The 27957-nt window shown below is 52.8% G+C and overlaps 1 protein-coding gene across 2 annotated transcripts; it reads left to right on the forward strand.

The window, feature by feature from the left end:
* On the forward strand, positions 1-27918 carry FBXO41 (F-box protein 41). 2 transcript variants are annotated; one of them, XM_027554885.1, is made up of 13 exons: positions 1-401; positions 12931-13939; positions 15335-15560; positions 16042-16115; positions 16374-16732; positions 17429-17670; positions 17903-18018; positions 18140-18292; positions 18470-18565; positions 21873-21991; positions 22148-22306; positions 23586-23701; positions 23825-27918. In XM_027554885.1, the coding sequence occupies exons 2-13, from the start codon at positions 13068-13070 to the stop codon at positions 23882-23884; spliced, it is 2592 nt and encodes an 863-aa protein (XP_027410686.1). In that variant the 5' UTR covers positions 1-401; positions 12931-13067; the 3' UTR covers positions 23885-27918. The 2 variants fall into 2 exon arrangements, with proteins under 2 accessions (XP_027410686.1, XP_027410685.1); XM_027554884.1 differs by lacking the exon at positions 1-401 and adding an exon at positions 1124-1236.
* Positions 27919-27957: the final 39 nt, after the last annotated feature.

Consider the following 27957-nt stretch of genomic DNA (forward strand, 5'->3'; position numbering starts at 1 on the left):
GCGGAAAACGTGGGGTCCCGGCGCAGCCGCTTCTGGCGGCATCTGCCGCTCCCCAGCTCGCTGGAGAGCCCGCCCCGGAGGAGGGGCCGGCTCTGCCCCACCTCCTCGCCGCCTCCCTACCCCTTCCTTTCCTTTCCTCCGGCCGCGCGCCCCCTCCTCCCTCCTCCATCCTTCCCCCACCCTGTTTGTGTGCCCCTCCCGCTGCGACTGAGTGGGAGGCTTGGCCGCCCCCGCCCCGATAGGGAGGCGGGGGCGCCAGCCGCGGCGGCCACCCGAGGCTGCGGAGGGGAGCGAGATCCGAGGCCCCGAGGCGGCCCTGCATCTGGTCCGGGCACGCGGGGGCTGCCTCTGCACCCCCAGCCGAGGGCCGCGGGGCCTGGCCTCGTCGCGGGGTGGAGGAGGTAAGGGCGAGTCGCGGGCGCGCTGCGGGACCGCTCCTGGAGAGAAGGCAGGGAGGACCCCAGCCGCTGCCTCCTCCCCTTGCTTCTCCCTTACAGCCCTCTGGAGGCCCGGGAGGCTCCCCGACCGCGGGGGACTGGAGCAGGCCAGAGGCAAAGAAGGGGTTAATATAAGGACTTAAAATCAGAACGATTCAAGACCAGGCTTCCCATCCCCCCTTTCACCATTCGTTCCTCAAGCCAGGTTGGGGGGCGGGGCGGGCTCCAAACCCCACTGGGACTCTGGACCTTGGAGAGCAGGGACCCGAGGGAGGGAGGAGAAAGAGCGCCCTAAAACCCCAGCCCTTTTCACCTGCTTCTGCACAGGGGTGGGGGAGGGGCTTGGTGTTGAGGCCTGGCCGGGCACCTGTGCGGGTGTCTGAGGGTGGGAGTGTTTGTGTGCACGTGTGATGGTCTAGAGGTGTGCATGCGTGTGCACGCATGTTTCCTCACATCCTAGTGCTTCTGCCTGTGACTGTGCCCACAGTGATCTGGATATGTGTGCCCCACTGCATTGCTTTGCATGTCGGTGTATAACACGGTGCCTGTAAGCGCTTGCCACCCTCTCCTGTGAATAGGAGAGGGGCCTGCTCTCTCCTTAGTTGAGTCTGCAGTGAGGGGCCCAGGTGGTTTTCTGGGTTTGGGATCCCGGTGCTGGAGCCATGTGTGTGTGACCTTGGGAGGTGTGTACATGCTTGCAGGAGCCTGAGAGTGAGGGGGAGCTTAGAACGGAAGAGGCAGTGTCAGAGCTACCAAGAAGCAGAGGACTGGATGCAGAGGACCCGTGGGTCTTTTCCAGGTGACAGGGACTACTCTGGGAGGGACAGATGTTGGGCCACAGCCCCAGGTGGAGACAGCCAGAGCCTCTGGCTTCTTGGGGGATTCAGGGGGCAGTCCTTTATTCTCCAGCCACAGGGACACCTCCAGTTGCCTCCCCATTCTCCCCCTCCTCCACCTGCTGGCAGATGGCTCCTGGAAGCACTGAGCTTGGAGTATCATGTCTTTGGCCTATAATGCCATCTACTAATATCCAGGTCCTCCTCATTTCTGTAATTTCCACCGCTCTGCTTTTCTGCATGTGGATTTTATAGGAAAGAGGGAGAAAGAGCTTTTGGGCCTAGAAGGCAACATAGGAGAGAGAAAAGATGCCAGGGGCTAGGTGGAGAGTTGGGGGCAAAGGGGAATGACCATCAGAACCAAACTCTTTGAAATTCCCAGTTTTACCTGATTTGAATTTAACAGAAAAAGATACAGATGGAATTTGGTGACATCCACATACTTATTTCTAGATTTAGGGGATATTTGTTCTTGGAATAATTGTAGTGGGAAAGGGGATCATGGCTGTGGAAAGGTTACTGCCATCTTGCCTTTGAAGTCTGTAGACTTTCCTATCTCTCTGGTAGCCCACCACACCCTTCATTCATTCATTCGACATAAACATATTGAGTGCTACTATGGGCCAATCTATAAATATTATAGTATTGGTATGACATGCCACTCCCAACCAGAAGGAACACAGTGTTGAAACTAAGAGTGTGGTTTTAAAGTCAGTCAGATATTGCAGGGTTCAAATCCTAGCTTGTCACTGTTTCAGTTATTCTCTGGTGTATAACAAACCTCCCCAGCATACAGCAGCTTAAAATAATACTGATTTATTATTCATGATGGTCTGCGGGCTGGCCGTGACTATGGGTTCACTTGGCTCTTCTCAGGTGCACACAGTTGAGAGACTGGCTGACAAGGTGGCTTTCCTCCTACAGTGCGTCTCTACACACGGCATCTAATCACCCAGGTCAAGCCCAAGTTTTCTACATGACAGCTGGGTCCCCAGGGGAAGTTATTCCAAGAGGATAAACTCTGAGCAACTGCTTATCAAACCTTGCTTGCATCAGGCTTGATTAATGTCCCACCAGCCAAAGTCACATAGCCAAGCTCTGAGTCAGTGTGGGAGAGGACCACGTAAGGGCAAGGATACTGGGAGGCATGGCTCATTGGGTGCCACCAAAGCAGCAGTTTGTAACAGTCACTTACTAGTCTTGGACACATGATCTGGATGCTCTGAGCCTCAATTTCCTCATCCTAAAATGATGATACTGTGTACTTGGCAGCACTATCTTGAGCACTAAATGAAAACCATGTTATCTCAGCAGAATAATTGGTAGGTAAATGTTCACTGTTTTGATTGTTAGACTGCAAGCACTTTGACAGCATTGCTGTCTTAGTCATCTTTATATCCTCAGTGCCTGGCATGGGCCTTGTATTTGACATCTTTTTGTTGGGTGGATAAAGTAGAATGAAGCAGACAAGTCCTAAACCTTGGAGCTCTGCTAGAGCAATGGTGTCAAGAAGACACATCAAGGTCTGACCTCCCAGCGGTGACTTGCAGAGCCAGGGAAGAACATGTTACTCAAGGGGATTCTTGGGTTGATTTAAATTGTAACCAAATTCACCCATTCCATGATGATGAGTGGTGGAAATCACTTTGGTTATGTAAATCAATCTGTTCATCCTCCATTATTCATTGTGATTCCTCTAAGAATATACTAATGTCTGCTCTGTCTGTGGAAGGTGTGAGGATGAGTCAGTTGTATTGCCCCGCCCTCCAAATGTATGCAAAGAATAGGATCAGCTGTGCGAACAAGTCCATGACCATCCAGTATTCGATGTTACCATGTGTTCACACCCGTTACCATGTGTGAAGAGCTATGGTGAGGAGTGATTCATGTTTTGATGTGACTTGAGCTGGAGGAGTGGGTAGAAGGCTTCATGGAAAGAGGAGCATCTGAGCTGGGGCCTGCAGAATTCACCAGTTAGTGGAAGGAGTCCTGGAAAGAGGGACCAGCATGAGCCAAGATGCAAGCATATAACATCACATGGCACTTCTCAGTGAAGCTAAGCCCCATAGGGCTCACTAAGCATAAGCTGGGGCTGACAAGCCGAGTGGTGGTCAGATTCCAGCCAGCTTTGAGGGCAGGCAAGGCAGGGTAGGGTTTACCTCTCAGAAGATGGCCTGCCTTCAGACATGTCTTTACTAGAAGAAGAATCACATGACTGCATCTCTTCTTGAGAAACCATGAAAATTCAAAGCTGGAGGGGTTAGAGACTCCAGTTAGAAGTGGTATCAGCATCCAGATGCGGGGGATAGGAGATCTGGGGCCTTGGCTAAAGGAAGAGCAACAAATAGAGGCAAATATTTAGAAGATAGTATTGACAAAAATCAGCAACTGATGAGATCTGAGGGGGACACTTAAGAATTCAGGGATGCATTGGGGTTGCACACAGGGTACTGAGTAGACAGTGAGCATGTTGGCCAAGATGGGAAACAGGAGGAAGAAGCAGGTTTCAGGGTGAGTACTGTGCTATAAGTTCACTATTAGCCATATTAAGCACTCAGCTGCCTACACTAAAATATCATCCTTTTCGTCCTCTCTGCTTTGCTGCTTCTTAGAAGCAGTTTAAAAAAAAAAGAATTGCTATAAATTACAGGTCTGAGGCATGTATAACTCCAGGCTAGCGGAAGTGATGGTATAGATTAAAATTAGGTTATCTCTAAGAAGCATTTAAATATGTTCAGGTGTTTTTCGTCTTCAGTACAGTCTGTCATTCTCCCATGCAGCCTCCTCCCCTTCACAGCTGGGCTTTCTGCATCCACTCACTGTCTACCACATCCTCACCTCACCCCCTCCTTAACCCACAGCAGCCAGGCTCAGCAGAGTGGCCCTCTCTGAAGTCCTCAGGGGACCTCTCCCACCTCTGCTCTGACCTGAGTTGTCAACTCCTGTTGTTTACAGTCTTCTGGAAGGCAATGGCACCCCACTCCAGTGCTCTTGCCAGGAAAATCCCATGGACGGAGGGGCCTGGTGGGCTGCAGTCCATGGGGTCACTAGGAGTCGGACACAACTGAGCGACTTCACTTTCACTTTTCACTTTCATGCATTGGAGATGGAAATGGCACCCCACTCCAGTGTTCTTGCCTGGAGAATCCCAGGGACGGGGGAGCCTGGTGGGCTGCCGTCTGTGGGGTCGCACAGAGTCGGACTCGACTGAAGCGACTTAGCAGCAGCAGCAGCAGCAGCAGCAGTAGATGTTAGGAGAAGGCAACGACACCCCACTCCAGCACTATTGCCTGGAAAATCCCATGGGCGGAGGAGCCTGGTGGGCTGCAGTCCATGGGGTCGCTGAGGGTCGGACATGACTGAGTGACTTCACTTTTGCTTTTCACTTTCATGCATTGGAGAAGGAAGTGGCAACCCATTCCAGTGTTCTTGCCTGGAGAATCCCAGGGATGGGAGAGCCTGGTGGGCTGCCATCTATGGGGTCCCACAGAGTTGGACACGACTGAAGTGACTTAGCAGCAGCAGTACTCCTTCCATCCATGACATCCTCTCCCTGCTAAGGTTTCCTGCCAGAATTCCCATTTCTGCTGTTGGTTCTTAGGAACTTCTCGGCTCTTCTGCCTCCTCTGCCTCTCTGAGGATCCACCTTTTCCTCTCTGCTGTCCTCTCTCTAACCCTCTCCCTGGTCCTGTTCATCCACTTTTGTTTTTAAGCTTAAATTGTCAAAACTATATTTTCAGCTCCATATTGAAAACTATGTATCAAATATTTCTAAGGTCCACTGGAACCTCAAACTCATGGAATCTATAACTGAACTCACTGTCTCCCCCATGAACTGGCCCGGACTCATTTTCCCTCTTTACTGAGCCTCATCCCCATCTACGTAGATCCTCAAACCCCAAACCTGAGCCTGACCCTTGACTCCTGCCTTTCATACCCACCACAGTCATTCTGTCACCAAGCCTTCTAAATTGCTCCCAGATCCAGCCTTCTCACAATCTACACTTCTCCTGCCTTGGCTAACAGTTTCTGTGTTGTGTTCCTAGAGCCTTCTTCTTCCTGACCCTGGCCCTCTGTAGGCCGTTCTCTCAACTACATCTAGTTAAGCCTTTGCCTTCCCTTTGGGCTTCCCAGCTGGCTCAGTGGTAAAGAATCTGCCTGCCAGTGGAGGAGATGCTGGAGACACAGGTTCAATCCCTGGGTCGGGAGGATCCCCTGGAGGAGGAAATGGCAACCCACTCCAGTATTCTTGCCTGGAAAATCCCACAGACAGAAGAGAGACTAGGAGGCTACAGTCCATGGGATTGCAGAGTTGGGCACAACTGAGCATGCTCACACGCCTTTCCTTTATTCCATAAACACTTCCTGAGCACTTAGTGGGCACTGTTGTTCAGTGCTGGGAAAATAGCAGGGATCGAGAAAGATAATGTCTCTACTCTTGTGGAGCTTACATTTTCCTCCCAGGGGTTCCCCAACCCCCAAACTCCTGAAGCTTAGTGTAGAGGAACTTCTACTTCTTCTGTGCCGGTCTCCTACATAGCCTTTATCTCATGACTGCACCGTCCAATGCCGTAGTCTGTCCCAGATTACAGGCTACTTGAAGGCAAGGATTGGATCTTGTAGGTTTCTTTTTCTTTTTTTTTTGGATCTTGTAGGTTTGTGGGTCCTCAACATGCCCAGCATAGCACCTGGTGTGGTTCATGGTAGGTACTCAGTAAATGAATGTTGAATTAATTCATGTTGGAATGGTGTTTAGGAGAGAATTCTAGGTTAGAGATAAAGATTTATACGAGTATTAGTTAAGACTTTTGATTGCAAGTGACAGAAATCTAACCCAACCCAAATTATTTTAAGCAAAAAAGGATATGTACTAATGCATATAACTGGAAAAAAAGAGGGATGAGTGGGTCTTGGGCATAACTGTACACAGGTTCTCAAAAATGGGTGAGGACTCTAACTCTGGACTCGACTTCCCTCTGAGTGTTGCCACATTTTTTCCCCACCATACATGAGTTTTCTTCTTGTTATAGGTGGAAGTTGCACAGGGCCATAGATAGCTTCATCATCCTTAGGATGTGATCCCAGAGAGAATTTAGTCTTTCATATAAGACTAAAGGAGATCTCTTTAGTCTTTCATATAAATTCCCAGAGAAGGGTTCAGGGGCTCAGCCTGAGGAATCATCATGACCAAGATCAGGTACTATGACAGGTCAGGTCCGGGACCACCCTACTAGGACTGGCAGCCCTGTCAGAACTCCAGCATGGGGTAGGAAGGGGAACCTCACCCAAAGGAAGATGAGATGTTGCTATTAACAGAAGATGAAGAAGACTTGCCAAGCAGATAAAAATAATAATGCTCACTGCAGGAACTGTCAGTGACCACGTGGTAGTGGAAGCCATGAAAATGCAAGATTATCAGTGTTTCTGGCAGAGTCAACGTGTGAAAATGTGACAGTGGGCAAGAGCCAAAGAAGACACATTTTGAGATGGTTGGTCTTCTTTGAGGAGATGAAACACACACTGGAAGGCCATTAAAAAAAATGCTAATACCACTGATTGAGTCTTCTACTCAAAGAGAACCTTGCACTGGACTTAAAAGTAGACTTGAGATAGACATTTGAGATGGGGGAAGGAGATAACAGGTCCTGAGGATGGTGAAGAGACGGGACCAGGCTGAAAAAGGAGGCGGGTCTTAGGTCTGCAGAGGTTGCTGGTTTGGGGAGACTAGAACACAAAGGAATATGTCCAGGGGATCACAGTATAGGATTGTGGTAGAATTTGAATGGACCACATTTCTGTTTTGCTCTTCTCTCCCCTCCTCCCTCCATCATCTTGCTTGTGTTTAGGCAAAGCTTCATGTTTATGCTGAGGAGGTGGGTAAAATCTAGGCAGAAATATTTCTAAGAATGATTTTTAGTCATTTCTCAGCTCCAGGAGATGGAGGGAAACTGTGGGGTGGGCGGGCCTCAGGTGAGGACCATGGATTCCAGATTCCTGTTCTTCCTCTAGCTTGCACCTCCACACTCAGGCCTGTGCCCCCAGGATTACCCTGATCTTCAAGAAGCCTGGCTAGCAAGGTGCTGTGTAGGCCAGATTCCCCCACAGGAAGGGCCAGCACTTAGCTGGGACAGACAGGCAAACACAGGTGCTCAGACACTGGACTGAACGGGTGTGAAGAATAACCCTGTTCCTGAACAGTTATGTGTGTGTGTGAACCACATTCTCCTTATAATATATCCCTGATCACTTTGCCAACTTCTGCAGTTTTATCTATAACCATTAGTCTAGTCAGGTTTTTAAAATTTCTTCCTGAGTCAATTTTGATCATTTATATTTTCCTAGAAAAGTATTCAGTTAATCCAGATTTTCATAAATTTGGGCCAGGAGTTGTACCTGGTAGCATTTCAGTAATTAAAAAAAATCTCCTCTGTGTCAGCGTTTATATCCTTTTTTTTGCTATAGCACTTGTTTCCCTTCCTTTTCTCTGGGAATAGATTTGCCAGAGGAATATTTACTTTGTTGGTTTTTTCAGAGAACCATCTTTTGGATTACCTCTCAAGGCTACTTTTTTGAGTTTTAATAGACCTAAAAAGACAATAATATTGTGATAATAAGTGACTAACATTTAGTTTTTAAAAGAAGTTTTAAGTTGTTTTATACATACTAAGGTATTTTTAGATGAACTAATACAATAACTTGTATTTGCTCAAAATTATCCAGTGGTGGAGATGGAGGAGGTGTGAAGTCAGAGAACAGTGTACAGATGAACAAAACTGGCCATGAGCTGATAATTTCTGAAGCTACATGATGAGTACATCAGAGTTATCATCATAGTCTCTTTATTTTGGGATATGTGTGAAAATGTCCATAACAAAAAGTTTTTTAATCCCTGTCTCACTATGCATATCAAGAATTTCTAGATGGATGAAAACTCCTTTGTATGAAAGGAAACCACAGATCCTGAAGTATTTGAATGCTACCAGTCATTGTGTTTATAGTATTATGGTGGTTTGTTTAAAGCCCTTAATTTTAAAAACGTTCTGGACTTAAAAAGACCAGGGGCTTCCCTGGTGCCTCAGATGGTAAAGAATCTGCCTGCAATGCAGGAGACCCAGCTTTGATTCCTGGGTCAGGAAGATCCCCTGGAGAAGGGAATGGCTATCCACAAAAGATTCTTGCCTGGAGAATTCCATGGACAGAGGAGCGTGGCAGGCTATAGTCCATGGGGTTGCAAAGAGTCGGACATGACTGAGCAACTGAAAAAAAAGGGAGACCACAAATTACCAAAAGAAAACATAATATAATCCTTGGGTAGGGATGGACTTCCTAAGAATGACAACAAAATAAGAAATCCTAAAGATTTTACTGATGCAACTTTAAAGCTTTAGCATGTCAATAAAGATTATAAACAAAAGTAAAAGCCAATCAACACATGAGAAAAATATTTGCAGTACATAAATGACAAAAGATCAATATTATAAAAAGCCTTTGCAAATCAATAAGCAAAGATGAAACTTCAGTACAAAAATGAGCAAACTAGTACATAGTCAAGTTACCAAAGAGATATAAATGACTGATAAATTGTGAAAAAAAAAGTCCAGCCATTAGTAGTCCCCAAAAATGCAAGTGAAATAGCCAGGCCATTTTTCAAACTGGCAAGACTACATCGAAGCCAAAGCATGAAGCTGTGGAATTTGGCTGCAGTTGACAGATGATGGGCACCACTGAAGGATGGTGAACAGGAGTTATCTCATATCAGAGGCATTTGGTGGTACCTTACAGAGGATGCTAGAGAGCTGTGAGACCCAAGACTGGACCTCGGGGACTTCCAGGTGTGGGGGGAGCATGAAGCACAAGAGAACATTTGTGTTGAGAGCATTCAAAGGAAAAGTCAGCCAGTCTTGATAGTTAGCAGGGAGCAGAATTGAGATGGCCAGGGCTGTGGCTGGCACTGTTGAGGGAAACAAGGATGCTGGGGAGTGTGTCAGGGGAAGTCCAAGGTTAGTCTTTTGACACTGTGGGTCATTGTGTTATTCTAGAGCCTCATTCCTGGCAACCAATTCAAATTGTTTAATCCACAAAAAAATTTTTGCTGCCTCACGCAATTGACAAGTCCTGGGTTAAAGGTTTCAGCACATCTGGCTCAGTGGCTCAGGGGGGTCATAAGGAGTCTTTTTCTTCACCTTGCCCAAAGAGAGGGCAGAAAGGGCCACCGGCAGCTCCAGCCTCACATCCTGCCGGTTTTGCACAGATCCTGGAGGAGCTGTATTGGCCTGGCCTAGGAAACTTGCCCAAGACCAAGTGACAGCTGTGACTGATGAAAAGGCCAAGGTCATATGAGCTCCCCTGGAAAAGCTCATGGAGCCGGGGGGTGAGGTCAGCTGAACAACATTGACTGAGAGAGGAGGGACTGGTTCTCCAAGGGAAAACTGGGGTGTGCACCTATCAAGGGGGACTGGAGTTGAGCAGCAAAACCAACAAATCTCCATTCCCTTCCACCTCTGTCCAAGATCTAAACAGATCCCCCTTCTCATATAATTTAAAACTTTTCTGTTTTATCATCATGCAATTAGCACTCACAAAACTTAAAACACACTTGTCCCATCTCCGGAAGGAGAGGCTCCAAGTTCTCTCCCACTTACTACGTCCAGCCCCAATGCAAGTCTTATCTCTTATGGTATTGGGCTAGCTGCTCCTGGTCTTTCAATTTATGGACAAACTACAACAATGGAGGAAAAGTCCGACAGCTGAAAGAGCAAAGCCTTTCCAGTTGAACAGTGGAGGGGAGGGAGAGCACTCCGGGATCACAGGTCCATAGCCTGGACCACAAGCTTGACCAGTCAGTGTGGACAAGGTGACTGGCCCACTAGCAGCTGCTCTGCTTCTGCTGTCTTGAGAGCCTCCGTTAACCTTCATGCTTTGTGGCCACGTGCACAAGGGGCTTTGAGGGGTCACCTCCCATTGGTACAAATTTGGGGGCAGGAACACTTCTGGGGTTGAGTAATCCCTGGCCTTTGTTTTCCAGGTTTGTGGGGGTTTCCTGGCAATACTATCCCTTTAATCATTAGAAAGCTCTCAGTCAGTCTGCATTCAGCCATCCCCAGAGCTATTAACCAAACCAGAGACCTCATTGAAAGTTATAATTCTTGAATCAAGTCCCTGGTGATGGTGTTGGGGGAGGAGGAGGAGTTGTCTCTTAGCAACAGATCTTGGTGCTCTGCTTGTCCCAGGAGCCCATGGTTCTGTGGCTCTAGTAGGGCTCTGCCGCAGGGCAGTGCAGACTCTCCTAGTCTGTGGTGAGAGGCAGAGCTCTCTGCCCCTTCTCCCTCAAGCTGCAACCCACTGGAAGCCTGCTTGTAATGGAAGCCACGGTGGCCTCTGTTGAGCTGGGAGGAGTTCAAGAGGGCCTGAGGAGTCAAGAGCCTGTCAGGCTCCAGGTTTGTCTCCCTCTGTGTTTCCAGCCTGTCTGTCTTTGCTTGAGGTGACTTTAGCTAGCAGCAGAGAACTGGCTCTTAATTATCTCTCAGCCCTATTGAATTACTGGCCTCAGGCAGAAAGGGCCTCTCTGGGCAAAGCAGCATTCTCTTCCTTTCCTGCTTTCAGATGAGCCCCTTTCGGCCAAAGTATCTCTTTCTTGTTGGACATTTTCCTCCAGGTCCCCTAAAGTTCTAGCTCACCTCTAGAGGCAGCGGGAGAGTTTAGCCACTGCTTTGCTGCTGTGTAGCAGACAGGGGACATGGTACCATCCTGTTTAGTTCAGCCAATTCCTTCTTTCAAAAAACTTTGACTTCTGAATCTAATTTCTGAGTTTGGACTTTTTCCTGGTACAGACTGGCTAAAGCAGAAAAGGGAATCGACTGGCTCACCTAATTGAACAGACCAGGACCTCAAACTGTGAGGAATCGCTCTCTCTCCGTCTCAGTTCTACCTCTGTGTTGGCTTCATTCCCAGGTGGTTCCTCCCAAAGGAGACAAAGATGGCCCTCACAGCTTGGCCCGCCCCTGCGCTTAGAAACCTGAGCCCAAAGAGGATGCTTTCCCCAGTAATGCCAGAGAAGTCCTCGAGAAATGACTCATTGACTCAAGTTAGGTGATCTGTGCCCATCTCAGGACTCTGATTGGCCAGGCCTCTATCACATTCTGACCCCTGGGGGAACCATTGGCTCCCACTCAGACCACATGGACTGAGAAAGTGGGGAAGAAAGGATGGTTACCCAATGTCAAGGCAGGGTGCTGTTGCCAGGATGAGGACTGGGTGCTGGGCTGGCATAGAGAACAGGCATCCATCCATACACCCAGGTGTAAAGCCAGAAGGCAAATGGAACTTAAGAGTAGGTCAGGATGGAGAGGTGGAGCTGAAAGTAAAGGCTTAAAGATATGAGTGAGCCAGACTGTGGGAGTGAACCAGATAGAGGCAAATGGGGCGTGAAGGCACACCTCCCATCAGAAGACAGGACGGTTAGGAAGACAGCTAGAAGAAGAGGTTGGAGAGCCCAAACAGGGCAGCTGCATGGCAGCTTGCCAACATGGAGTGGTCAGTGACATCATCCAAGGGACCAAGTAGGTGAAGACCCTTGATGACAACTACGTTGTCTGATTAGCAGATGGCCTGTGACTTGGAAGGGCACAGTGACAGCCGAGGTTATTGAAGGCCAGTTACAGGGTAGAGAGCCCACGAGGCAGGGGAAGGGCGACCAGAAGCGAGAGCCGAGGCAGGACAGACAGCAGGAGCTGAGGGTGGCCAGGAGTGGGGTGCCAGGAAGGGCGGTGACTTGTGCCAGAAGGAACCTGGAGAAGACAAATATCATGGCCCTTGGAGCAAAGGGCAGAGCAGGGATGAGAGACAGTGGGACAGAAGCAGGAACAGAAAGAGTGACATACACACATCGGTATCATTAAGTGAGGTGACTTCTTGGTCACTGCAGCATGGTACCAGTAGTCCAGCTGGTTTGATGAGTGTGGTTGCAAGACATGGAAATAAGCATTTTTTTGAGATGTAACGTACAGCTGGTACATACAGTACACTAAACTTAAATGTACGTGTGCATACACTGTGTAACTTTATGTATATACCTGTATAGCCACCACTCATATCAAGATAAAGAACATTTTCAGCATCACATAAAGTTGCCTCCTGCCCCTTTCTAGTCCACATGGGTCCCAGAGGTGACCTCTGTTCTGACTTCTGTCCTCATCAGTTTAGTCTGTTCTCCATGTGTATGGAACCAACAGTATGCACTCCAGTCTGGCTTCTGTCATGCAGCATGATATTAAATGGCTTCATCCATGTTCCATGTACCAACAGTTCCTTCTTATTGCTGGGTAACATCCCATTATGAATATAACACGATTTATCCATTCTACTAGTGATGGGCACTTCGGTTATGTCCAGGTTGTTACTATTATAAATAAAACTAATGCTGTCCCCCCTCCCTCCTTAGAGAATTCTCATTCTTTCTCACTCTCATACATGCACAGCCCTCACGCAGGTACTGGAGCAGGCCAGTCTCCTCTGGGAGGTCTGGCCATTGGTCTCCCCTTGCCCCTCTCTTGTGGGCACATGTTTTCTGGGGAAGTCAGTTTCGTCAAGGGTGGGGAATACGGGTTGGAGGTGGGGAGGAATACCACCCTCCTAAGGCTTGCTCCCCTCTCTTCTAGCCTCCTTGCCCCTGGCTGCCAGCGCCCTGAGCCTGCCCAACCCCTCAGGGGGCCTCGCCCGCGTCCCCCATGAGCGCGCCCGGCTGACCTCCAGGGCGGCCGCGGTGGAGCCCGGGCGCCACGGGGGCAGCGGGGCCATGGCCTCGCTGGACCTGCCCTACCGCTGCCCGCGCTGCGGGGAGCACAAGCGCTTCCGGAGCCTGTCGTCGCTGCGCGCGCACCTGGAGTACAGCCACACGTACGAGACGCTCTACATTCTCTCCAAGACCAACAGCATCTGCGACGGCGCCGCGGCGGCCTTCCCGCTGGCGCCCGAGCCCGCCGCCCTGCTGGCCGTGCCGGGCGCCCGGCGCGAGGTCTTCGAGAGCACGTCCTTTCAGGGCAAGGAGCAGGCAGTCGGGCAGTCGTCCGCGGCGCCACACCTGCTGCACCACCATCACCACCACGCGCCCCTCGCCCACTTTCCTGGCGACCTGGTGCCGGCCGGCCTACCTTGCGAGGAGCTGGCGGAGCCGGGCCTCGTGCCCGCCGCGCGCTACGCACTCCGCGAGATCGAGATCCCGCTGGGGGAGCTGTTCGCCCGCAAGTCCGTGGCCTCCTCGGCGTGCTCGACGCCGCCGCCCGGGCCTGGCCCTGGCCCCTGCCCCGGGCCCGCGTCCGCCTCGCCCGCGTCTCCCTCGCCCGCCGACGTGGCCTACGAAGAGGGCCTGGCCCGCCTCAAGATCCGGGCGCTGGAGAAGCTGGAGGTGGACCGACGGCTGGAGCGGCTGAGCGAGGAGGTGGAGCAGAAGATCGCGGGCCAGGTGGGCCGGCTGCAGGCCGAGCTGGAGCGAAAGGCGGCGGAGCTGGAGACTGCACGGCAGGAGAGCGCGCGGCTGGGGCGTGAGAAGGAGGAGCTGGAGGAGCGCGCCTCCGAGCTCTCGCGCCAGGTGGACGTGAGTGTGGAGCTGCTGGCCTCGCTCAAGCAGGACCTGGTGCACAAAGAACAGGAGCTGAGCCGCAAGCAGCAGTGAGTGGCCCACGGGGCCCCGTGGGTGGGTGTGTCCGCGAACGTACCAGAGTCGGTGATGGCATCACTGTGTTCCCGCCACCATCGTGAGTGTGGCTGTGGGTGCGGCCGAATTACGCGGCTCTGTGGCCACGGGCATGTATTGGTGGTGCGCGTGGGGCCAAGAGTGGCATGAAGGTGTGTGTTTAGGACCCTGAGACCATGACAGTGTGACCGCGTTCGTGTGTGTGAATCTCTTTCTCGTCCATCTCTTTGCTCCTTGACAAGGCTGTTTCCTGATTGTGACACCAGACTCTTCTCTTCTGCCGACCCAAAGACAAGGCTCAATTCTCTCCTTTCCCTTTCCCTCCTCAGGTTTTTTCCTATCTATTGTATCATTCTTTTCTCTCCTCCTCAGAGAAAAACTTGAAAATATTTTTTCTCCTTGTCTTCGATTTCTGTCCCCACTTTCTGTCTTGAACCCACTCTGATCAGGTGTCCACCTCCATCGTTATTCTCCGTGTCATCAATGACCTTCATGTTACAAAGGCCAAGTCATCTTATTTGGCCCCTTGGCAGCCATTTGATACAGCTGATCCTTGAAACATATCTTTTAACTTGGCTTCTAAGACACTCTCCTGGAATTTCCATCTCTTTCTATTGGCTTCCTCTCAGCCTTTGCTGGGTTTCTCCTCATTCCTCTGGTCTTCAAATGTAGACTCATGAAGTACATAGATGTTATTTGTCCCCATCGTGATAAGCCCCATGGGGGCAGAGATTTTTTTCCTGCTTTGTTCACTGCTGTAGCCCCAACACCTAGAAGGTGCCCATACATGTTGAATAGATGCATGAATGACTATGAATGCATGTGAGAGTAAATACTCAAATGACTCTTTTAAGTATGCTGTGTATCTGTGCAACTCCTGGAGGTTGGTGCAACTATAAGTGTGCTTTTCTGCATCTGAGAACATTTCTGAAAATGTGTGTGTGTGTTTGAATGTGTTGGTAGGACTGTGCCTCAGCCTGTGCATGCCTGTGGATGAACGTTACATGAATATGTGTACATGAGTGTGCGGGGCTGGCTTCTGGGCTGTGTGTGGGCTTCTGGAGGGAGGAGGTGGCTGTGTGTGACTGAACGTGCCTGTGAATACTTCTGTGGGGAGCAGGAGTGTCTGCTTGTGTGCTTGGGTCTGGGTTGGTGGGGTGTGAACGTATGACTAGGGGTGTATACTTGCATTTCTGTACGTGCTGTTGTGTGGGTAGTGTTCCTGGGTGTGCTCTGCGTGTACCCATGTGACCACGAGCAGACACTGTGGCCAGCATGCCCTTGTCTTTCCCTACTGTTCTGGGTCTCCTCCAGTGGGTGGGTGGGCAGCCAGGCCAGGGCACTCGGGTAAGAGACTGCTCTGGGCCCAGGGAGGTGGTGCAGATCGACCAGTTCCTGAAGGAGACGGCGGCGCGGGAGGCCAGTGCCAAGCTGCGGCTGCAGCAGTTCATCGAGGAGCTCCTCGAGCGGGCTGACCGGGCTGAGCGGCAGCTGCAGGTCATCAGCAGCAGCTGTGGCAGCACGCCCAGTGCCAGCCTGGGCCGAGGAGGTGGGGGAGCTGGTGCTGGGCCCAGTACCCGGGCCCCAGGCAGGATGGTGAGTGCCCACCTGCCTTCCCTCCTTTGCCTGCCCAGCTGACCCCTACCACCTTGCCTCACACATGCCTGAATCTCCCTCTGATACTCTGTGCTCCCTTCTTTGGCTCTTCCCCATGAGCAGACTGCAGGCCTGAAGTAGGGGTCCAGGAATAGGGGAGCCCCTCCCTGAGGCTGTAGTGAGATACCATCCAGCAACCCCAGGCCTCAGGCAGGGGCTCACCTCTGCCCATCTCTGCAAATGAGACCCAGGAGCCACAAGCCGGGGTCTGGGGTGCGTGGTGGGTACAGGGAGGGGGCTGGTGAGCCTGCTTCTCCAGGCTGTCTGTCTGTCTACTTGTCCACCTCTCCCAACTGTTTTTCTTTTTCTCTCTCTTCTCCCCCATCTCTTATCTCCATCTTGTACCCTGTTTCTCCCGCTCCTTCTCATCCTCTGGCCTCCTCTGCCTCCTGCCTTTCCTTCCCTCTCTGGGGGCCCACAGCGAGAACACCACGCGGGCCCGGCCATGCCTAGCACGTATGCAGTGTCCCGGCATGGCTCCTCTCCCAGCACAGGGTAAGCCACGGGCCTGGCCCGTCCCGCACAGCCCACCCTCCCCTAGAAAGATCCACTGCTCTGCTGGCCCTTCTGGGGCTTGGCTTCTCCTCCTCCCTCATCGTCCTTGGGTCACCTCTGTCTGCCTTTCCACACTCAGAGGGGACTTTTGGACAGTAGGGTGGGTGGATTGCCCTTGGCCAGTGGTAGGTGGTATGGAGAGTCTGGGCAGGCCTAGGACCCTTTGCTCCTCACTGTCTGGTCCACCCCCCACCCCAGGGCCTCCAGTCGCATCCCAGCTGCATCTCAGAGCTCAGGTTGTTATGACAGTGACAGTCTGGAGTTGCCCCGGCCAGAAGAGGGGGCCCCCGAGGACAGCGGCCCCGGGGGCTTAGGCACGCGGGTCCAGGCTGCCAATGGTGGCTCGGAGCGGGCCCAGCCCCCTCGCAGCTCTGGACTGCGGCGCCAGGCCATCCAGAACTGGCAGCGCAGACCCCGTCGACACAGCACAGAAGGGGAGGAAGGTGACGTCTCCGACGTGGGCTCCCGAACCACCGAGTCCGAGGCTGAGGGCCCCTCGGAGGTCCCCCGCCCCGGGCCTGCTATGGCTGGGCCGGTGAGCAGCTGCCGGCTCTCTGGTGAGTCCTGAGGGGGTGGGTACTAAGAGACTGGGTTTTCCGTGGTGCTGACTGCTCTCAGGGCACGCAGGGCTGAGGCAGTAAATCTCCTGGGCTCCTGCACCGCCTCTCCCCTTGCCCCAGACTTCCCACATGTACAGGGCCCTGCAGGCTTAGGGCAGGAGCTGCTGGGACACAGGTATCCATTCATGTGACATTCATAGGAGAGGAGTTGGGAGTTCAAAGTGAAGCCAGGGGCCAGTGGGGCAAGTCCTCTCCCATATCCATACAGGGCCACATGTGTACGTGGGTGGGTCCGGGGGCAGAAAGCTCACGTCAGGTTGCACGGCTGTGCCTGGTGACTGCTCTGGGCAACCTCACCTGCCTTCTGTTCACAGATGCACGGTTTCTATCCAAACCTTTTCCCTCCTCCAATCGCTCAGTTGCCTCCTCTAGGGGATGACTTTGCACAGTGTCATGATATACGACCTTAAAAAGAAAGTTCACTTGAGGAAGGGCCACCTTTTTCTAATTTGCAAAATTAGGGAGGGGGCTAATGCAGTGGAGGGGGAAGCAGAGGCCCTTTGTCCCTCCTCCCCAGTTTCTGGTCCCCCAGCATGGTTCTGTCATGCCCATTCCTCCTGCAGTTCCGGCCCTACCCCAGCTCCCCATCTGTGTACCCCCCACACTGACCTCTGACCCTGTGGTATTGTGCAGCCCGCCCCGAGGGAGGCAGTGGGCGGGGTCGGCGAGCTGAGAGGGGCAGCCCCTCCCGCTCCAATGAGGTCATCAGCCCGGAGATCCTCAAGATGCGAGCTGCCCTGTTCTGCATCTTTACCTACCTGGACACGCGCACTCTGCTACACGCTGCCGAGGTCTGCCGGGACTGGCGCTTCGTGGCCCGCCACCCCGCCGTCTGGACCCGGGTGCTGCTCGAGAACGCCCGCGTCTGTTCCAAGGTGCCTGTACCTCTCTGCTGTCCTGCTCTCCCAGTCACCCTTGCTGTGACCCCATCTTTTCCCTGGCAGAGTCTAGCCCTGCAAGGTCTTGTCCTTGCAACGCTTACCACACCCCAGTTTCAACCTGGCTCCCTGAAATGTTCTCCTGAGGCCTCCTATCCTGGAGCTGGTTCATCTCCTGCCAACCAGACTCACATCCCATTATGCCCAGATAACTCCTCTCTCCCTGCAGTTTCTGGCAATGCTGGCTCAGTGGTGCACCCAGGCCCACTCGCTGACACTGCAGAACCTGAAGCCCCGGCAGCGAGGCAAGAAGGAGAGCAAAGAGGAGTATGCCCGGAGTACCCGGTGAGGCCATGGGGTGGGGGTGGGGGCACTGCTCCTGGGCTGCGGACCTAGAGTGAAGTCAGGGTGCTTCTGGAAGAGGATCTGGCTGCAGACAGTGCCCTGACTTCTTGGCCGTCCCCAGGGGCTGCTTGGAGGCAGGCCTGGAGTCTCTGCTGAAGGCAGCGGGAGGAAATCTGTTGATCCTGCGCATCTCCCACTGCCCCAACATCCTCACTGACCGTTCGCTGTGGCTGGCTAGCTGCTACTGCCGCGCCCTGCAGGCCGTCACCTACAGGTGGGTCCCCACTGCTGGAGGCGAGGCCTTGGCCAGAGGAATCCCCAGGCTCTGCATACACATACCTCCCCCCTCCCCGCAGGGCTCTGGGGCAGAAGGACCCAAGAGCTCTGAGGCCCAAAGGAAAGGAGCAGAGGCCTCCAGAATGGGTGGCCCCAGCTTTTGTCTTTTCAACAGAAGTGCCACAGACCCAGTGGGCCATGAGGTCATCTGGGCCCTGGGCGCAGGCTGCAGAGAGATCGTCTCCCTCCAGGTGGCACCACTTCACCCCTGGTGAGCCGAGGCCGCGGTGGGGATGGGCAGGGCTGGGCCCCGAGTGGGGCTGAGGACCCAGCAGATCTGGGCCCATTCCATGTGCTGTTTGGGGTGACAGATTCACATTCATCAGTCTATCTTTAGGCTTCAGAATCAGACGTGGGATCATGGCCTGGCTTGCGGGCAGTGTGACTTTGGGCTACCCGGTCATGCCTGAGTTTCTCAACTGCAGAGTAAAAGTGGTATCAAGGATCTGTGGATCTTATTAAGCCTGCAGCTGGCTCAGACGAGATGTGTGCCTAAAGGCTGCAGAGCCCACAGAGTGTTCAGAAACGCTGGCCTGAGATGGCCAGCTTTGTTTGACACGTGAAAGGCAGTTAGGGAGGTCAGTGTATAATACACAAAAGAGCTGGTTTTCAGAGAATCCATGGTATGAGATCATTCATCGCTCTACTTGGAATTCTCAAACTACCAGGCTTTTTCATTCCCTGCTCGTGCCCTGCAAGACTCTTTCTTCATGACACCACCTCACGGGTCCCCAATATCCCATCACTAATACTCAGAGTTTGTTACTGCTCCCCTGTCTCCATTCCTCTTGCACCTTGTCCTAGCCCCTAACTAGTCAATTTTACAATAATTTCTCTATGTTTCAGTCTACACCAGACTCATGTTTCTTGGGGCAGAGGCTGTGAATGTCCATTTCTGTGTCCCTGGTACAGAGTGCGTGGCAGTTGCTGGGGATTTTTAGTGATGAAGTGTTCAGGGAAGTAGCAGGTTTGCTGTGAGTGGTGGGCAGGGCCCAACGAGCAGTGAGTGTGGAAAGGAAGGCTGGGCCAAGGTCAGGTCTTGCCTAAGAGATTTAGATTTTTGCATTTTATCTGGAAAGCACTGGGAAGCCATTGGGGGACCATCAGATCAGATCTGATCAGTCACTCAGTCGTGTCCAACTCTTTGCAACCCCATGAATTGCAGCACGCCAGGCCTGCAATTCCAACACCAACTCCCGGAGTTCACTCAGACTCATGTCCATCAAGTCAGTGATGCCATCCAGCCATCTCATCCTCTGTCGTCCCCTTCTCCTCCTGCCCCCAATCCCTCCCAGCATCAGAGTCTTTTCCAATGAGTCAGCTCTTTGCATGAGGTGCCCAAAGTACTGGAGTTTCAGCCTTAGCATCATTCCTTCCAAAGAAACCCCAGAGCTGATCTCCTTTAGAATGGACTGGTTGGATCTCCTTGCAGTCCAAGGGAGTCTTAAGAGTCTTCTCCAACACCACAGTTCAAAAGCATCAATTCTTTGGCACTCAGCCTTCTTCACAGTCCAACTCTCACATCCATACATGACCACTGGAAAAACCATAGCCCTGACTAGACGAACCTTTTTGGCAAAGTAATGTCTCTGCTTTTGAATATGCTATCTAGGTTGGTCATAACTTTCCTTCCAAGGAGTAAGTGTCTTTTAATTTCATGGCTGCAGTCACCATCTGCAGTGATTTTGGAGCCCAGAAAAATAAAGTCTGCCACTGTTTCCACTGTTTCCCCATCTATTTCCCATGAAGTGATGGGACCAGATGCCATGATCTTCATTTTCTGAATGTTGAGCTTTAAGCCAACTTTTTCACTCTCCACTTGCACTTTCATCAAGAGGCTTTTGAGTTCCTCTTCACTTTCTGCCATAAGGGCGGTGTCATCTGCATATCTGAGGTTATTGATATTTCTCCCAGCAGTCTTGATTTCAGCTTGTGTTTCTTCCAGCCCAGCGTTTCTCATGATGTACTCTGCATATAAGTTAAATAAACAGGGTGACAATATACAGCCTTGACGTACTCCCTCTCCTATTTGGAACCAGTCTATTGTTCCATGTCCAGTTCTAACTGTTGCTTCCTGACCTGCATACAAATTTCTCAAGAGACAGATCAGGTGGTCTGGTATTCCCATCTCTTTCAGAATTTTCCACAGTTTACTGTGATCCACACAGTCAAAGGCTTTGGCATAGTCAATAAAGCAGAAGTAGATGTTTTTCTGGAACTCTCTTGCTTTTTCCATAATGCAGCAGATGTTGGCAATTTGATCTCTGGTTCCTCTGCCTTTTCTAAAACCAGCTTGAACATCAGGAAGTTTACAGTTCACATATTGCTGAAGCCTGGCTTGGAGAATTTTAAGCATTACCTTACTAGTGTGTGAGATGAGTGCAATTGTGCGGTAGTTTGAGCATTCTTTGGCATTGTCTTTCTTTGGGATTGGAATGAAAACTGACCTTTTCCAGTCCTGTGCCCACTGCTGAGTTTTCCACATTCGCTGGCATATTGAGTGCAGCACTTTCACAGCATCATCTTTCAGGACCTGGAACAGCTCAACTGGAATTCCACCACCTCCACTAGCTTTGTTCGTAGTGATGCTTTCTAAGGCCCACTTGACTTCACATTCCAGGATGTCTGGCTCTAGGTCAGTGATCACACCATCATGATTATCTGGGTCATGAAAATCTTTTTTGTACAGTTCTTCTGTGTATTCTTGCCATCTCTTCTTAATATCTTCTGCTTCTGTTAGGTCCATACCATTTCTGTCCTTTATTGAGCCCATCTTTGCATGAAATGTTCCTTTGGTATCTCTGATTTTCTTGAAGAGATCTCTAGTCTTTCCCATTCTGTTGTTTTCCTCTATTTATTTGCATTGATTCTTAACAAATGGGATTACACCAGACTGGTGATGTTCTCTGTCTTCCCCTACACTGCGTACCTCTTGGAGGCAAGGTCCATGTGTATATGTCACCACTGTATCCCCAGTTAGTGAGTGAAAGTCGCTCAGTCATGTCCGACTCTTTGCGACCCCATGGACTGACTATACAGTCCATGGAATTCTCCAGGCCAGAATACTGGAGTGGGTAGCTGTTCCCTTCTCCAGGGGATCTTCCCAACCCACGGATCGAACCCAGGTCTCCCACATTGCAGGTGAATTCTGGCCCAGCTCTGTTGTTCTCAGTCATGGCAGGACTTGAGAAGCATTTTGTTGACTGACTGAGAGAATGTGGGAGTGAGTGGCTCTCGGCAGTCACTGGATGAACTGGCAGGGAGACTAGCTGCATAATCAGATGAATGTTGATTGTGGTCTGAGCTGTGGGTTCACGAGTTGTTGAGGAATCAGAATCTGCAGGTCTTGGCAGGAAGTGAAGGAGGAGGAGTCAGGGAAGATCCCAGGTTTCTGACTTGAACAGTTGGGTGGTTGGTGGGGCCCTCACCTTGTGGGGTGGGTCTTGACCGAGGAGCGGGCTTAGGATAGCATGCAGCCAGGGGCTCCCTGACGACCCTCCCTCCACCCCATTCTCCAGCCAGCAGCCCATGCGATTCAGTAACCGCTGCCTACAGATGATCGGTCGCTGTTGGCCCCACCTCCGGGCTCTGGGGGTCGGGGGTGCCGGCTGTGGGGTGCAGGGCCTGGCATCACTCGGTGAGTCTCTCCGTGGGACTGGCATAGGGGGTGATGGGAAGCAGGCGTGGGTGCAGCACTGAAATCCTAGCGGGGTTCGGGCGATGGTGTGGGTGGCGGCAGCAAGTGACCTGGGTGTTTGTCAGCAGGCCCTCCACTCTCCTTCCCTCTTCCTAGCAAGGAACTGCATGCGGCTGCAGGTGCTGGAGTTGGACCACGTGTCGGAGATCACCCAGGAGGTGGCGGCTGAGGTCTGCCGGGAAGGCCTGAAGGGCCTGGAGATGCTGGTGCTCACAGCCACCCCCGTAACCCCCAAGGCCCTGCTGCATTTCAACAGTGAGTGATGGGGAGCAGGGGTGGGGCACCACTGTCAACTCTTACCATGTCTTGTCAGCAGGTCGCGCAGCCAACTCCCTCTTGATCCTGGTCAGCAAACACCAACACTGGGGTCAGGGTGAGCAGGGTTCTAGCCCTGGCTTTGCCACCGGTGCCTTCTGAGGCCAGGGTGGCATTGAAGGCCTGCCAGTGTCTGACCCGAATGGTTTAGTTCAGCCAAATGGACATGTGTTGCCCTGTGCTCTTTCCATGCTGGAAACATGGGCTCTTCAGTATCATCCACCATCTACCCCGACATGAGCCTCCAGCAAAGGGCAAGGGCTGAACAGACGGGTTCCAGAACTTACTGACCTACATGTCCATTCTGTCTTTACTGCTTATTGGCTGTGTGACTTTGGGCAAGTTACTGTACTTCTCTTGAGTCTGTATCCCCATCTTTTAAGTGGAATTCTAAGCTGAATGGGTGGGAAGATTAATGAGATAATGTGTGTTAGCCCCCCAGGACAATTCTCAGGGTGAAGCCTTTAGCATGCCTCTGCTGGCCCCTACCTCCCTCCAGCCCCCACTCCCTCCCTGTGATTCCTTCACCTTCATTAAGGATGCAGGTACCCAGCTTGAGCTGCACATACCCAAGTGAGTCCCTCATCGGGGACCAGTTGGCCCCTGGCAGGACCCCATATCCTGAGCACTGCAGGTTCCTCGACTTTCTTATCATCTCCAGGATCTTCTTCTTCCCTCCCCTTCAATCTCATGGCCCTGCCCTGGGCTGACCATCAGAACTAACTGCTTGGCCTCCAAAATCTTAACTTCTAGAATCCTCTCAGCCTCTTGACCTTCTTGCTCCTCCTCCCCTGACTTCATGGCAACATCCAGTCCCTTAAGCCCTCTGCTCCCAACTAATCTGCTCCCTGCCTCCACTCCTCCAGTGCTCTGGCTGGGCCGAGACCCAGCAGCTGCACCTCAGCTACTCTGTTCCTGTAATTCATCTCCACATGCCCAGACCATAGCACAACGGTCCCCTCTGCCAGCAAAGTTGCTGGAACCCCTGCACAACTGGCTGTCATCCACTCGTCCTCCCAGAGTCCACCACAACCTGTGCTCTGAAACCTCACGCTCTTTCTCTCCTTGTCCAGGGGTGCCCGGAGCAGCGTGGATCTGCTCCCAGTGCTTAGCACGCGGTTGTCCCTCAGTGTTCTGATTTCATTGATTGGTAAGAGGAGAGAAGACAGGCCTCTTGCCCAGGTCAGACATGGGCCCCACCTCACTTACCTTTTCCTAGGTATCTGCCGGAACCTCAAGTCCATTGTGGTTCAGATTGGGATTGCCGATTATTTCAAAGAGCCCAGCAGTCCTGAGGCCCAGAAGCTGTTTGAGGACATGGTAACAAAGCTCCAGGTGAGCAGCTGGCTCTGATGGAGACCCCCAGGGCACTCTGCGGCTGGGACTGTGACCTGGGTGTTTGAAGGGAGGGCTCTGCCTGTCTGCCCTGAGGGGAACTAACTCAGGTTTGGTCCGCAGGCCCTACGGCGGAGGCCCGGCTTCTCTAAGATCCTGCACATCAAGGTGGAAGGCTGCTAACCCGGGTTGGGGGCGGCAGGGCCCCTGCCAGCCCCACGCCAGCCGCGCTCTTTGGACCTCCAGAGGGACCCTGATCTGGACTAGACTTTTGGAGGCTTGGTGTTATCCCTGGTGTCTGGGAGAGAGGTTGTCAGTCTCTTGTCCTCCTGCTGGGACAGCGGGACTCAGGCCCTCTCCAGGGCAGGGGCTTGGACAGCTGTCCCCCACCTCCACCCCACCCCCATCCGGAGCAGCCCTCTAGGCACAGCCAGCGAAGAGTTGAGTCTCCACCAGCACTCGGTGTCATCGCCCTGAGGATCTGCAGTAACCACCAGTGGCTCCTTGGCTGCTCAAGCTGTTGGGGCAGGCCTCCCCTTTGTGAGGCCCAGCCTCCTGGTCGGGAGCCTCTGTCAGGCCCCAGACCAGGGGGGTTGCTCCAACAGGCAGCTCAGACTTGGCCCAGAGGCTCTTCTCTTCCCCCTGCTCAGTCCCACCCCTCTGCGGGGCATCCCCTTCAGGCAGCCTGCCAGGGCTCTGGGTCCATAATCTCCAGGGATAACCCTAGGGGTCTTGGGGATGTGGTCAGCTGAAAGTGGGAAGTAGGGAGTTCAGTGAGGTAGTGGGGTCGGCTTGGAAGGGCAAGACATCTATTCAGAACTTCTCCCCGAGACATCCAGGCCACGCCTCCCAAGGGTGGATATTGCCAGGGTGAGAAAACTTTGAGTTTTTACTGCTGTAGAGAAGACAAGACTCCTCCCAGCCACCACATATCCCATGACACACCAGAACTAAATTCAGAGCTACAAGGCACATGTTTCTATACCTTCTACCAATCCCGAGCCTCTGGAGGGGCCAGGTCCCAGCTCTGGGAAATGCTGTCAGCAGTGAGAAGCGGTTCCTGTCCTCAAGGAGTATACTTCTAATCTGGGTGCTTGGACAGGAATCTGATGGCCTTTGGGTCCCCAAGGTCATGTGAGAGGGAATCATTTGGCTGCCCTCTGCTGGGGCCTGGAGGAGGCTGGAAGAGGGGTGGTTTAGTTTGCTTCCTTGTCCGGCTACCTTGCTGGAAGATGTGGCCTTGGTGGGGAGCCACACCTTTGGGGCCCAAAAAGGAGCCCCAACATCAGACTTGTCCCCCCTCTTCAGTCTCCAGTGGTCCATGGGCTGAGGGCTGTGTTGGGGGGTCTTCTGCCTGGGGCAGTGCTGGGGTCTGAACCAGGATCACTGGCTTAGAGTGCAAATGGAGGCTCTCACTGACCCTTGCATGGTTCCCAAAGGGTCAGGTCCTGGCACTATGGCTGTAAAGACTCAGGTCTTCCGAGTTCCTCCTCTTAGCCCTCCCACAGTGGCACAAAGGCCGTGGGTCCTGCCAACCTCCATTTGGAAAGTTCTTTCAAACGTTAATCTGGTTTCATCTTAGGGTTTCCTTCTGTCTTGCTATAAGATGGGCTCTCGACCCTAAACATTAGGTTTTGGCTGGGGCCGGGCTTCTCTAGTTTCCCAGTCCTTTCCGGGAATCCAACTTTTCTGCTGCAACCTGGCATCAGGACATCAAGACCCACCCTGGGTTTCCCTGCAACAAGGCCTCCAGAGCTGGGACCCTCACAGGCTCAGAAGTGTATCCAGCTCTCCTGGCTCCCCACACAGCCGTGTCTTGCTCTTTTTGTTGTTTTCTTCCTGTGACTTGTTCTGGCCCTATCCTTTGAAGACTCCAAATGCCAAGGGTAGCATGTCGGTATCTCCATCTAGTCCTGCACGAAGCCTTGGCTGTGTGGCATCCCCACCCCAGAGCACCTGGTTCTGTTGGCTCTAACCTCCCAGTTCTGTCCCCAGGAATCATGAAGGAGAAGCACAACTTTCCTCTGTTCTGGGACCGGAAGGGAGGTGGAGGTCCACTTGGCCTGGCTGCCCTGGGTGTGTGTTCTGCTTTACCAGCTGCACCTGCCACAGCCCCTGCTTCCTGTGACCCCAGGACTGGAGGTGCCCTCCATGTGTCTCCCGGACAAAGCACAAAGGGATGCCTTGCTTGGCCTGAGCCTGTCTACTGAGGGGCTTTTTCTGTCCAAGGAAGCCTCCATCCCTGAATACAAGGCTTTGGGCAGTCTCCCTGGGAAGATGTCTGGTGGAATGCCTGCCATCAGTTCTGGGAAAGGTGAGGGCGCACGGGCAGCGAGCTCGAGTGAGAGGAAGGTGGTGCTGAAAGGCCTGATGGTTAAGTCCCTTCTGATCAGCAGCGCTGAGTATCACCAGCACGGGGGGCAGCCGGGTGAACAGGATGCCCCTCACCTGTTGGTGGGAAGTTTTCCTCTCCGTGAGTTGGGCTGTTTCCAGAAACCCACCAAGTCCCCCATCCTTTGTTTTCCAGCTGAGTGTGAGGGATGCATAGTGCGTAGGTCCAAGCCCCTGCCCAGATGGGTCGCAGTGTGTCCCACTGCACACCTGGGACTGATAGGCTTGTGTGCCCCAGCCTGGATGTCTGCCCTGAGGACCTGCTGGGTGTGCAGGCTTCCACAGGTCCTTACCAGCTTGATGGTAGTTTTGCCTCTCCTCAGGGGGATGAGCCCTGAGTTGGGGGGGACCTCATCTTTCACTCACCCAAAGGGGAGTCCTCTTCCATATATCACATCTGATGAGATGCAAAACAGAGGAATATCTGGGAGAGCAAACCAAGGCAGGCCCTGCTCCAGGGGACCCAGCCGGCGTAGAGGCCCCATGGGTGATGGCCACTCGGTGTCCTTACCACCTCCTGCCAGCCCAGCGCCTGGGAGACTTGGGGTGTTTGTCCTAAGGACATCATGCTTTATTCAGGCTGCCTGCCCACAGCACTGGCAGAGAACAAAGGAGATGATGTATCTGGGTCCCTGAGGGAGACAAAGTGGGCCGCCCAGAACCATGGCTTTTACTGGCCAGGAGACCACCTGGCTGCTTTTACAAGGCAGAGTGGAGTTTGAGCCAGTCCTTCAAGAATTGCTGGGGTGGGGCTTGGGGAGGGAAGGCGGCCTGCTTCCCAAGTCCTGCTGCTGCAAGGCATGACTCCATGCTTTGTCTCTGGGTTCTGCATGGCCCCTGGCCCTCCGGTCCTCTGGGCTGTGGGTGGGGAGCCGCCCATGCCTAGTCCCTCTCGGGTGCTAAGCCGAAGATCTTTCCAGAGTGACTACTGGTGCCAAAGACCCAATTCCTGGTGGGCTTGGGGTGAAAACAAGCTGGGGACTGGGTACAGGCCCAGCCCCTGGAGGAGTTAACTCATGCTTTAGGATCTGTCCCAACCCATCAGTCCCTGAGGAGTGGAGCTTCCCTTCCCCAGGGCACTTCTCCCTACTGGTGGCTGTGCTCTCTCACCCAGCCTTTTCCCAGGCCCCGTTTCTGTATATACTGCTGTGTAACGTGTGTGTGTGTATATATATTCCTGGACAAGTGTGTTCATCTGCAGCCTTGCCTGAGGATAAGGTTTAGTTAGGATTGGATAAAGATCAGAATACCAGGGCCAACTAAGGCAACCAGCTCCTAGTCTGACCCCAACCCCTTGGGACCCTGGCCAGTCCCAAGACTGCCCCGACAATCAGGCAGGCTTCCCCGCTGCAAGTCCAAGCCTCGCCTGCCACTGCTGGCAGGGGCCCCGGCCTCAGCTCTGCCCTGGCAAAGGCCTAGCGCTCAGGGTCAGGCTCGCCTTGTGGCTGGCCCCAGTAGGCCTGGCTCGCATAACCCTGCTGGCGGGGACCTCCACAGCTGGCCCCCATGCCATGCCTTCCCTAAACAGCCAGGTGCAGTGGGCCTGAGCTGAGAGGGGAGCTTTCCTCACCCCAAACACATCAGGCAGAGGGGTGGACAGCAACTTTTGGTTTTGTTTCTGAAGTGGTGCCTGTACCTCCAGCCCCCAGGGGGCCTCCCCTGGCCCCACTTTTCTGCCCCACCCAGGCACCACCATCCCAGCACTTTGCTCCACATCGCCCATAGATGCCCTTTGCTGAATGTACCCGAGCGTATGTATTTAAAAGGACTCCAATGGGCATCTGAATTTGTGGCTTTGTATCCAATAAAAGATGGTGAAACTGGAATAATATCTGCCTCAGGAAAGTAAATGGTAGGTGGCTACA

This window comes from Bos indicus x Bos taurus, chromosome 11, assembly GCF_003369695.1.
Source record: "Bos indicus x Bos taurus breed Angus x Brahman F1 hybrid chromosome 11, Bos_hybrid_MaternalHap_v2.0, whole genome shotgun sequence".
In the NCBI taxonomy this organism is placed as follows: Eukaryota; Metazoa; Chordata; class Mammalia; order Artiodactyla; family Bovidae; genus Bos; species Bos indicus x Bos taurus.